Source organism: Rutidosis leptorrhynchoides, chromosome 5 (assembly GCF_046630445.1).
Source record: "Rutidosis leptorrhynchoides isolate AG116_Rl617_1_P2 chromosome 5, CSIRO_AGI_Rlap_v1, whole genome shotgun sequence".
In the NCBI taxonomy this organism is placed as follows: Eukaryota; Viridiplantae; Streptophyta; class Magnoliopsida; order Asterales; family Asteraceae; genus Rutidosis; species Rutidosis leptorrhynchoides.
In genome coordinates this window covers 141,252,368-141,265,558 of record NC_092337.1, presented here as the reverse complement: position 1 = coordinate 141,265,558, position 13,191 = coordinate 141,252,368, and the positions used below count along the sequence as shown (strand labels likewise).

The following is a 13,191-nucleotide window of genomic DNA, read 5'->3' as shown; positions in this document are numbered from 1 at the left end:
AGTTTTTAATTACAATACCATATTGAGAATTATAACAAATTTTTTATCAATTGAAAAGTAAGGATATAGTTTGAATTTCATGACTTCTAGAAATTTTAGAATTTTAGAAAAGCAAAGTATGAATAAAAAAACTTTATACAATGACATAATGCATGTTAGTAAAAACACAATGCACACAAAACTACATAAAATGAGATGGGTAATAGTATATAGGTATTTGGAATTTTAGAAAAGTAAAAAAAAAAAAAAAAAACCCTTAATCAAATAACACAGTGTATGTTAGCGAAACTACAATACGTAAAACATAAAACTACATAAAATGAGGTGGCTAATAGTATGTAGGTACAAGATACTTATCTCTACATGCATTAAATTTTCAAAGACTTCACCACTAGTCCGTTAGGTCTAGCTTGTTTTAATTACATTACATTATTTTACATATGAATTTACATTGTATTGTATTCAAATACGCGTTCCAAACGTATATATGCATATATAAGAGATGACCCAATTTGAGGGACCATTTCCTAAAGTGTTAAACCGTAAGAAACCAAAACCGATAGCCAATGTTGACAACTTGACACACACAAGCCTCTGCATGTTAGTTCGTTCCTCTGTCTAGAAGACATATACTTGACCATTTGTTTCCCCTTTACTATCATCATAGGGCCCTTCATCTTTGTTTTCTAGTTATCGAGTATATATCTATATCTATATCTATATCTATATATTACAAACTACAATTACAACTATATATATAGAAAGAGCCTTGTGCTTTCAAAAATCAATACATAGCTAGGTATCTCTTACGTTGTCAAGTGTCCATAGTCGATCAAAAATACAAAGATAAAGATCATAATAATTACCTCCTTTAATTGTTAATTATAACTCATTTATCACTTCATGTATTTTATTTTTACACAAATGGATTAAAAAACTAATCATTCATTGTTTTTTTTTATTGTTTGATCACTCATTAAAAAGATTAGAAATCTTAAACGTTTAAAAAAAGGTTTTCATTACTAAGTATTCAATTCAATTTGATATTTTTGATACTCTCGAGTATAATGTATAGCTAATCAATATAAGCTTTACAACTGAAAATTACATATCATTTCTCTTTCTAAAAAATATACTAAATTGTCTAAACTTGGACCTACACGTTTTCAATGAATGTACACTTTTAAAGGATTGGATTAACTAGTTTCAGGGCCCAATACTCACACCTGTCAGTAAATTAAGAGGGCCAAAACACGGAACATAGTTGAGAGCCCGAGGGAACAATTTTGGCCCTCTTTCATCATGATGATGATGATGATGTTAGTAGAAATCATAAGATTACATGCAGTGAGATTGTTATGAGCCCTTCATGAGATTGATATTTGAAGTTAAAATTATATTTATTCTTTCAAAACATAACTACTAACAAAAGACTTAATTACTTTTCTAAGTTTAAAGTGAATGAATATGATGAATAAACTTGCATAATCTCAAATATATCAATTAGGGGTTGCACCATTTGGTTTCAAACCGAATAAACCGAATATCGAATCGAATTCAAACTAAAAAAAACCAAATCGAATTTTTTAAACGGTTTTCGAATCGATCGAAACCGAAACCGAATTCGTAATTCAGTTTTTGGTTTGGTTTTTGGCTTTGAAAATTTTAAATTTGATTAACCGAAAACCGAATTTAAATTAATAACATATTAAAACATGTTTTTAATTATAATATTTATATAATTATATTGTATTTGATGTATTATTACATTTTTATCAAACAATAAACATATGATATACCATGTATAGTTAAATTAATTCCACAACCGTTATTCTCAATTTATATGTAAGTTAATACTGGTTAGGATTTTTATTTTTAGTGATTTTCAGTTTTAATCGAAATCAAACCAAAATCAAATTCGGTTTTTGGTTCGATTTTGGTTATGGTTTTGATATTTAAAATTGGTTTCAGTTTGGTTTTCGGTTTTGATATTATAAGTTTCAAAACCGAAAAAACCGAACCGAATAAACCGAAAAACCAAAAACCGAACCGATGAACACCCCTACATGCAATGATTTTGCTTTGCTTGAGACGAACGCAACTTCTGAAAATCAGTATATAACAATTTGTTCATTGTTTAGCATAATGTGACAAAAAAATCACAAACTCACTTATACATGACATATAGGTTCGAATTATTCTTACTATTGGTCATCATCATAAGAAGAATAATTTATTTTTCATCACTCTATATATAGTCGGTTCATATATTGCACAGATTAAAAAAGATCAAGAAAAGTTAACATGGCAACAATAAAACAGAGAAATTACATACTTTTTTTACAGGAGTTAGTTGGGGATCACCCATGGGGACTTAACCACTCACGTGATCATCTCCCGCAGTTGCTATACCCGCCCCCTAACTACGTGCCCAGGAGGAAACCCGCACATATCCCATACGGGCCATGGACGGTAAAACCCCCTCCCCTTACCCCCCCCCCCCCCCCCCAACGTGATGTGGTAAAGGTGTCATGAGTGGTACTTCATGGCAGGGATGAAATTGTATGATTAATATGTAGCCAACGAGGGTCGAAATCCTGACCTCCCCTAAAAGATGCAGGCCTCCAACCGCTGGACCCCCTTAAAGGTTCCGAAAAACACAAGCAAATCGGTGCTTACAAAACGTGTTGAATGAATTGACAATAATGAATGAATTATTAGGCGATTGATAGAACAGGCAAAGACGACTAGAATTGAGGGTGAAGAATTTGGAATGTGTTTCAGATGGGGAGGTTGTATGAAAACCCCAATCGGGTAGATCTTATGGATGCAGTTTCTAATCCGACGTGTTTAATTTAATTTTTACGATTTAATTAATTTATAATATGTATTTAACATGTCATTAGTCACATCAGCAGAGGGCTGTAGAGTTCACACATCAGCAAGACTTCCTTGATTTATAGTAGTTTATAGATAGATACATAGATAGATATATTGATCTATATCTATTTACATTTTAATTTGTTTTATCGAATTGATCAAGGCATTAAAAAAGCTATCATGATCTGGAACTTATATACGACTATTTAGTACTTTGAAAACATGTGAATTATATGCTATAAATTAATAACCAAACTAAATATCGTACTCATATTTAGATTTAGATACTCATAATTAGAAACTAAAAAAAAAAAAGGACAAAAAGTAAACATAAATTCTCATTGCTTCAAAACAATAAATAATAGTAAAAGAAATTCGAATGTATCAATAATAAGGATGACATCCGGTTGGGTTTGAACCAAGTTTTGATATCCCCATACTCCAACCCGATTAAAAAAATCCGAATCCGGATCCATTTAGTTGCTAACTAGCGGGTAAACTGGTTTCCCCTCAGATATTCTCGATCCCCATTTATTTACGAACTATTAGGTAAAAGGGTTATCCCACGAGTTTTTGAGTCTTTTTTTCGGGTATAAGGGTCGGGTAATTGGGTATACGGGCCGAGTAATCAGGTTTACGGGCCGGATACATGGACTCGGATTTTTTTCTAAGTATCCGGGCCGGGTAGGATATGGGAAGACAAAGTAAAAGAAAAAATGTTATACATAACGTGGAAAAAAACATGTAGAGTATGGGAAGATTTTAAGAATTGGGAGGTAGGGTTTATTTACCATGTTACATTTTGTATACCTTCTTTTTTATACTTTAAAAATGGAAAAAATAAGGTATACACGGTTTAGGGATATGTGTTTCAAGAGGCATGGGTTTTGTAATTAAGATTTGTTGACACATGTGTTTGGTCAAAAATTCAAGACCACCAACAAATTTGACGAATTAATTAAAAGCTGAAATATAGAAACACAAAACTATAACAAAAGAATCTGTTGCATGCTTCATCGCAACCATGATGGAAGGTCATCTTAACCGCGATGGACTTATGGATTTCTACTGCTCGATTTTCAAGGGCCATCGCAACTGCGATGGGCCTCATCCCGACTGGGATAGGAACCAGTTCACTTTATACCTGATTTTGTATTACGTATTTTAACACTCCCCTTAAAGCAAAATTCCGATCAATGATTTACAACGCATCTTTACAACTTGATGGTTCCGCAATGTTGATCATTTCCGCCTCAAAAATCCTTGAGATGCACGCTTTGTCTATTCTTCTTTGTTGATTTTCATACCTTCGATTTTACACCCACTTCTCCATTTTCAACTCTTTCTCCAGCATCATGTTGCTTGATTATGAAATTTGTGAAGAACCTTTATCATGAGAATTTCCAACCGAATCACCAACTTCAACAAAATGACAATGCTCCTAATTTGCATCAACATTTCCATCCCTTATGAAAGCCACATTTGCTTTTGTAACTTTAGATGAACATAATTTCTTGATGTGTCCAAGCTTCCACACTTGAAACATGTAAAATTCTTTCTTCCTTTGTTTTCACTTTCATCTTCACTTGACTCCCCCTCCTCATTTTTCTTGCTAAATGAAGCTTCGTTGTTGTCCTTGTTGGATGAAAAAATTTTCTTGTGGTTCTTCCTTTTCGAAAAAAACAACGCATCGTACTCAAAACTCTTGGCCATTTGCTCAGTCAAAGTCTCTTGATTAGAAAGAAGATTCTCTAATTCCTCAACCGATGGTTGAGTAGACCACCCTTAAATAGATGTAATGAAAGACACACACTCCGTCTTCAACCCACGAATCAGGTTCTGACGCAACCGAGATTCACTAATCTTCTCATTATCATCAATTTCTGAAATTTCAGCACATATACTTTTAAACCGCAAAAAGTATTTAGAAATTGTCATACATTTCATGTCTTGAGATTTCTTACTTATTCTCCAAGAATTTTAATCTTGTGGTGTTCTTGGTGAAGAGTTTCTCAATAATCTCCCAAACCTCCTTTGTGAGCTTACATCACGAACATGATCAATGTACTATTTGCTAATTAAAGTCCTTAACACAACGAGAGCTTTTCCACCTTTGATCTTCCATTTCCTTCGCGAATCAGCTTGTTCCGGGACGTCTAGGAGAATTATTGCGTTCGTCCCCCCGTAACGGGTTCCCATAAATCTTAACCTTGAAGATACGCCTCCATACACATACACCAATACTTGTAGTTGCTCTCTACAAGTTTTTTCATTCCATATTGCATGCTTCCACCATTTTCATTTGTGACCCCATTGTTGCTAGCAAGAACAAAGATTTTTTTTCCTTCAACCGTCTTTGAGTAGAACACTAGAAAAACTCTAGAACCGGGCTCTAGATACCTTAAAACAAAAGTTATATGCTATAAATGAGAATTGTTAAAAATGAGATGAACAAGATGGGACCTTAACATGTAATGTATATTGAAATCAATCAAGGTACATTATTTGGTTACAAATGATTCTATAGATACTAAAGAATTAAACCTACCACTAAATCAATTAGATAAAGATAAAAGCTGTAAAATAGGATCACAAAACTGCAACAAAAGAATTTGTCACAGGCTCCATCACAACCGTGATGGAAGTCATCTCAACCACGATGGACATATAGATTTCTAATGCTCGATTCTCAGGTCCATTGCAACTGTGATGGGCCTCATCCCAATTGGGACAGGGCCCAATACACTTTATACTTGATTATGCATTACTTATTGTAATAATTTGAGCATTAGATCTTTGCACATAGGTGGAATTAGGTTTTGTTGATAAAACAAATTTGGAAAATAATTTTCAAACGGGAGTCTCTTTAGTCAAAATGGGTCAATGTAATAACAAAAAAAATAGAAAGGTTCAATTTTCAACTAAGCAAGTTTGGGTTGATATGAGAGACAATGGACTAGTAAAGTTAATAATTTGCTTTAACATTTCAAGAATATCAAGTTTCTGACACTTAACTTGGAACAAATCGAGGTTTCTTTAGATGAATGTAGAGGCTAATGCAATTAAATGAAATTATTTGCTACATAAATCAAATTTCGTTCATAGGATCCAAAACAATTTATTTGCTACATAAATCAAATTTCGTTGATCTATTATTAGATATTCTAACATAAAATGAACAAATACAATCTCGATACTTAACATCTAATTAGTCAAAAAAGTAACTAGCCCCCAACTACAACACCTGTATCATGCACCTGCGGTGGTCGCCATTTACCATCAACTATAGTCCTCTCCACAACTTCTTCTTTGGTCTTTAACTTATCATCAATGGCGACTAACAACTCTTGCAACCCAACTCTAGTTTTCGCTGATGTCTTAATATGTGGGCTATATTCGGGCCGAGAATTTGGATCGGTATCCATTACATACGGAAGGGTAGAATCGTAATTTGGTTTATCCTCTGTAGTCTTAAATCCCACAAACGAAGCAGTTTCATCATCCCATTCAACCTCGTCTTTACAACAAAGCCAATCATCTAAATTCTCTTCAGTTTCTTGAATTACAGCCGATTTTTTATCATCTTCACTATCAATCTAAAAATTCCAGAAAAAATGTGAACACGTTGGTTATAAGATCACATGAAGGGGTATTATAGACATTTTACCTTGTTCCAAACTTCAATCATGTTTATAAGCTTTTCAGTGGACACTCCAATTTGTTGAAGAACTTGTAACACGGACGCTCGTTGCTCGTCACGATTAGGTGCACTGGAGTCTAATACATGCTTTGTAAAGCATAATAATTTAACCAATTAGTCATTTTTAGCTTTAAAAACATTTAAAAATAAATAAATAAACAGTTCTTACCACAAGAAGATCAGCTTCAACAACTTCTTCCAAAGTAGCATGAAACGCTTCAACTAACTGTAAAGTTTAACTCAATATAAGAAATTGTAATATAAATATAAATTAAATTAAATTTTAAGTTAATACAATTAGTTTATCAGTTACCTGCACGGGCAAGTCCGATATAAATCCTACAGTGTCACTAAGGAGTACCTTTTTCCTAAACAAAATTACATCATTTCAATAATTGATTAATTATTATTACTTATTTTAATTATAAATATATAACTAAATAGAAAAGAAATGAATAAGCCAAGAAAAATTATAGCTCATATTTACCCTGATGGGAGAATAACACTTCGTACTTTCGGATCAACAGTTGCAAACATCCGATTGTCACAATAGAGAAAGGTATCTGAAAGTGCGCTGACTAATGTCGATTTCCCCTATTTGAGATTCATAAGTTCACATTGGGGTTGTCCCAAATTAATTGTCCATTTCCATAAATAAATAAGAATAATAAGGTAAAATTCTTTTGTGCCTTTGCTTTATGCATTTAAAACAAAAAACTGGATAAAAAGTACTGGAAATTTAGCAAAAAGTATATGTGACAGTCACTTTTTCTTAAACTGTGTTATTTTTGTCAGGGGGAAAATAAATATGGTATAATAAAGCGTACAAATTTTGCTTGAGAAACATACATACCGCATTAGTGTACCCAACAATAGCAACAGTTGGCATATGTTGACTATTTGACCCAACACGTCTTTTGCGAGAAGCACGTTGTAGAGCTCGTGTACGTCGTACCTCTTTTATTTCGTTTAACAACTGAACTTTTCGTTCTATAATTCTAAAATCATATTTCCAATATTACCGTTAAGTACAAATATGTAATCATAAATAATAAAATTAAAAAAAGAGTATAAAACCTTCTTCGTTGAAGCTGAAGTTCTGTTTCTCCAGCACCACTAATAAACCCTCGTCCACCACTCCCTTTCCTATAAGTTACAATCAACAAAAAAACAGTAATAAAATTTTTAAAAACATGTCATATTTAATTTTAATAAAAATAAAACGCACCCTCGGGCACTAACAACTTCAGCTTCACTAGTTCCACCGAATGTTAAACGTCCACCACTACCACGTACACGAACAAGTCTGGTTCTTTTGTACATTAGAGCAGCTAATTCAGCCTATAGTAATAATAAGATTAAAACAACATTAAAGTTAAAGGTCAATATTATATTAAAAAAGAAATCTCCTTATCCGTCGAATAAAGAGAGAGATGACTTTCTCTACTTTTCTGGGTGGAGAAATGACTTGTTTTTATTCTCGGGTAGGGGAAGGATTGTCTACATCTCACCTCCCCCATACACCACTCAGGTGGTATTGGGTTTTGTTGTTGTTGTTGTTGTATTATATTAAAAAAGAAATCAATCAAATGTACACATTATAAATAAGACACAACCTGCAACTTTCCTTCTTTGGTATTAGCATGAGCATGAAATATCTCGATAATGAGACCTACACGATCTAGAACAGCTTTCCCCCATTCCCGCTGCAACCAATCGTATTACAATTAAGCAAACTCACTTTTAATTTACTATAAACACATTCTTATGATGACTCTTTTTATAAATTAGGCAAACAAAATTGATTGTTTGAAACAAAACGAGTTCATAATTTACCTCTAAATTTCTCTGTTGAATTCCAGTTAGATTCGCATTCACAAACACGGCATCTACTCCACCCTGCAACATAAAAAATCATTCTAACATTTTATGTATTTGCAGTACATAAAACGAAACTAGGATCGTTCACTCTATAATACGTAAATATGACAATTTACTCTAGAATCTTCAGCATTTAGATGGCATTTTATTGTGTCTACAGTTCCCGGTCCAAAGTAAGTATCTGCATCATCCAAAACATACAAACACATCAAAATGTTTGACTTTAAAAGTCAAAGAAGTGAATATAAACAAACACAATTATAAACAAGTTTTCCAATAAACAAATCATGCCCAGGAACTACTTCAAGCACCAATACAAATAAACTAATGTCCATGATAAAATTGCAATAAAAATGCATAAATTCAAAAAGTCAATATCACTAAGATTGACCCAAAAAGTCAAAATGTCTTGCATACCTGCTCTTGTGATTCTAGAAGCTGGGTTTTGCACAACAAGATGTAGGGGCAAATCTTTTTTGGAAAAATCGGAATCATAAAACCCATCTCGTTGTTCTTCAAGTGAATTTGCAAGGTTAAGAGCTTCATCAAGTTTGGGTTTCAATACGGAATCGGGTCGAAATCTGGGTTGAATAACGAACAATCTTGGTGGGGTATCTGTATCTTTATGGAATTCACCTCCAGTATTTGTATGTTTGTGATTGTGTTGTTGTGAGTGTAAATTAGGGATTGAAAAAATGGGATTTTGTGTGAGGGTTTGAGAGATTGATTTGATTGAAGGTTGTTTGTGTGAAATGGCTCTAAACATCTTTAAAAATTGTGTGGTGTTTTGAATGTGAATCGAAATTAGGGTTTTAGAACAAGGAAAGTTCTTATGTTCGGTTTACCCGGATCGAAAACGAATTGTTCACCCTGGTGTTCTTCCCCAAGGGAATTTGATCGGAAATTGATTTATTAGGGTTTCTAGTAGTATAATATTATTGTATGACGTTTGTTAATCGGAAATTGCTATATTTTGCTTTAGTGTTTACTACTACTATGTTTGTTCGGTTATTTTGTTTAAGGTCATGAGCACAATTTTTGTCTTTTAGTGTTTTAGTCGAGATCATATGTAATGTAGCGCGATGGCTCCGAAATCAGCACCATCACGTCACTATCACGTCACAGCGCGATGTGATCATTGGCAAAAATGTCTGGCGGGATGAATGCTTTATGTGGGAGTTTTGTGGCGTGGAGTTTAAATGACTGAATGGGACTCAGACATGTGGCAAAGTTGACAAGTTCAAACGATTATATAGTTAAAAATAAAAATATACTCTTTTTTTTATAAATACCATATTTGACATATCATTTTTTTCACACATTTCTTTCAATATTTTCTCATTAATTTTATACTATTATAATCAAATTTTAATATGCAATCTTTGTTTAAACTTTATGATATTTGAGATTCGGATGACGTATACGAGTTGAATCTTTTATGAGCATACGCCGAAGAATTAGATGCTAAAGAGGGTGAAAGTTCTACTGAACGAGTTCCACGGCCTCGAAGTTATATTCATAGAGATCGTGAACATGCGGCTGAAACTTTACACAAACATTATTTTGCGGAGTACCCAATGTATCCTGACAGAAATTTTAGAAGACGTTTTAGAATGAGTAAAGAAGACGTTTTAGAATGAGTAAAGAACTATTTTTGCGTATCGTCAATGATATAATTAATTACGATTTAGTGTCTTTACCAAGGCACTTTAAAATTTTTAAACAAAAAAATGACGCCCTTGGTCGACAAGGTTTCACTACGATACAAAAATGTGCATATACGTTGCGTCAATTAGCTTATGGTACATCAACGGGCATATTTGACGAATAGCTTTTGTAAATGTATTTTGGAACTGTATGTTAATAAATATTTGAGGAAACCAACGAGTAGCGATATAGCTCGGTATAAAAGAAAGCGTCACTTTACGTTCAAATCGAATTTCTTTTTATTTAGTTTTTGAAGATGGAGAAAGTTATGTACTCGCTTAACCTGCTTACGATAGTGATGGCCGTTTTTATACGGATTTCGAATAAGAAACTTGTCGTTATTTTTCTATTTTATATTGTGTTTTACTTCAATTATGTCGTACTTTAATTATTTGAATTTTTATTTTTTAGAACTTTTAATAAATTGTAATCGTTATATTCTTATTAAATTGTGTGTTATTAATTTAAATAATTTATATATGTCTTATTACTTTTATAAAAAAAATGAAGGAAACAAAAAAAAAGTCAAACAAAAATGAAAAAGAAAATAAAAAGGTTTGACCTATTTTTCTATCACACAATCATGACGTCATACCATTACAAATTCCTTCACGACATCACGTCATCACACTTGCCAAATCAACACTTTACCCCACAAAACATACCATTACACTCCATCACGCCCTCACCATTATATAGTCTAAGGTTGGACGTTTATTCGGTGCTTGTTTATTTGTTTGGGGATTACATTTGTATTTATTTAATCAAGTTTTTGTTGAGTTTTGCCAAAAAAGAATTGGAAATTTTAATAAGAAAAATATTAACAATTGATCTCGAACATTTCTATGAATTACTAGGTAACAATTTACATTTTGACTTAGATGATCTAGATAGCACGCTTATCATATCTTACGAAGAAACGAAAAATATCAAAAAGTTCGAATCACGACAAATAATTGATTCAATTATCTTGACATTTACACTTGTAGCGAGAATTATCGTAATATTGACTATCATTAGTAGTCTTCCGCTAAATATGATCATGTGTAGCATGTGATGGTATACTCGTCATTTCAATTTATACCTTTACAATTCTCGTATATTCCGAATTCAACATAGATGATACCAGTACCGTAACACTAAACATTGAATTATGAATTTGCATGTGATCATGTGTAGCATGTGATGGTATATTCCGACTATTAAACATTGAAAATACCAGTACCGTAACACTAAACATTGAATTTTGAATTTGCATAAAATTAAAAATGAATCATGTACCGTATATAATTGGTCGATACCGATTTAGTCAGGTATGGTAACGACTCAATTTGAGTTCGATTTCGGTATTTAAGTATTGACGCTAATCCTTAACACCAAGTGTTGAATTAGAAAAACATTGTTCATGGCTAAGGGCATCTTGTACATATTAGACAATGACTCGATCACCCCGACAATCGTGGTTTTGCCATAATAATGTGGGTAACAAATTTGGCCAGAGAATGTTAAGGTACGTCAAGTGTTCGTATATCTAACAACATAAATTCCCCATATTTCATGTAAACATGCTTTATACCCCAAAATTATTAGTGTAAACTTTTCTGGTGCAGGAATTTCTCAATATACACCTTTTAAAAGATAATATGGAAAAAATTACGCCGGTGGTACATGTGGTTTGTTAACTTTTGCATCAAAACACCTAAAGTATTTTTCTTGCGCCAATGGTACCTGTGGTTTCAATCTGTTTCTTGCTTAGTATGCCTCTTAACAGACGTTTACAAACCTCACGGTAGCCCTCACATGTGCCACACATGTGAGGGTATTTTCGTCCTTCAGTCAATTAATAATTAATATTATATATTATATTATATACTTATTAAAAGTGCACGTTTAATTTCTGGCTTTCTTATCTGGCATGTTAAAAAAAACCGACGTATGGTTTTCTTCTTCATACAATAACAAACCTTAAAGAATCCTAGAGCTATTTTGAACAATGGAAACAACATTATACAAGATGAGAAACGAATTAAACGCCTTTGATGTCAACTTGATTTATGGTACGATTCCATTGAAATCTACTGCTACTGTTAATTCGTTTTTTATGAAATTGTACGGTTACATCGATTTTTTTCAGAATTTTTGGTTTATACTTTCCAATGCTTTTGCTACTGCATCATTGATGTATTATGTTATCAAATATTTTTCAGAATTGTACTGCTACTGTTACATCAAGAGTGGTAATGTTGGTGAAAGTAGTAGAGCAAAAAGAAAGAAGAAGCAAAGTGGTGGCATTTAGAAGACAAAGTTTCATGTTGGTGCAAGCATCATAAGTCAAAGTTATCTCTTTATTTTTATTTTACTTTTTATGATGTAATGTATGCACTTATGCTTTTGAACCTTGATGGATTCCTTGAATGTTTTTGATTTTATGATTCTGATGTAAGTACTTATGGTTTTGAACCTTTATGTTATTGAATGATTTTGATTGTTATGATTTGGGTCAAATGTTGTTGACTGATATGTAATGTCTTAACTGATTTGGGTCATGTTTACCACCCATTTTACTCATTAGGTTAAAAAAGTTTAAGAAAAAAGGAACAAAAAAAAAAAAAAAAATTTTGACTGATTTGGGTCATGTTTACCACCCATTTTAGTCATTAGGTTAAAAAAGATTAAGAAAAACAGAACAAAAAAAATTAAAAATTTTTTTGACTGATTTGGGTCATGTTTACCACCCATTTTAGTCATTAGGTAAAAAAAAGCTTAAAAAAGAGAAACATAAAAAAAAAAAAATTGACTTATTTGGGTCATGTTTACCACCCAGAAAGATGTTAACTGATTTGGGTAACCAGCCATATACCTTTGACTGATTTGGGTCATGTTTACCACCCATGTGTTGTCATTAGTATGTGAAAACTTATGACCAACCTGTTGACATCAAGCTTTTGACTCAAACACTTATGACCATGGTTTCGACAGTTTTAGTATGCACAATAGAGACTGTTGACACAATTTAGTATGCT

The 13,191-nt window shown here is 32.6% G+C and overlaps 1 protein-coding gene across 1 annotated transcript; it reads right to left on the bottom strand.

Moving 5' to 3' along the window:
- Positions 1–5,937: 5,937 nt before the first annotated feature.
- On the bottom strand, positions 5,938–9,461 carry LOC139847383 (GTP-binding protein At3g49725, chloroplastic-like). The gene is made up of 12 exons (XM_071837053.1): positions 8,879–9,461; positions 8,578–8,642; positions 8,417–8,479; positions 8,197–8,286; positions 7,809–7,921; positions 7,658–7,726; positions 7,434–7,578; positions 7,068–7,174; positions 6,894–6,948; positions 6,750–6,806; positions 6,548–6,667; positions 5,938–6,476 (listed from the first exon to the last, which is right to left on the bottom strand). The coding sequence occupies exons 1-12, from the start codon at positions 9,225–9,227 to the stop codon at positions 6,105–6,107; spliced, it is 1,605 nt and encodes a 534-aa protein (XP_071693154.1). The 5' UTR covers positions 9,228–9,461; the 3' UTR covers positions 5,938–6,104.
- Between the last annotated feature and the right edge of the window lie 3,730 nt (positions 9,462–13,191).

Bases quoted from the DNA above. Each gene is read 5' to 3' on its own strand.
- LOC139847383 (XM_071837053.1), bottom strand. From the start codon at position 9,227: ATGTTTAGAGCCATTTCACACAAACAACCTTCAATCAAATCAATCTCT. The intron at 8,480-8,577 runs GTAAATTGTCAT...TTTATGTTGCAG, and splicing joins TAAATGCTGAAGATTCTAGA to GGTGGAGTAGATGCCGTGTT. The intron at 6,668-6,749 runs GTAAGAACTGTT...TGCTTTACAAAG, and splicing joins TTGAAGCTGATCTTCTTGTG to CATGTATTAGACTCCAGTGC.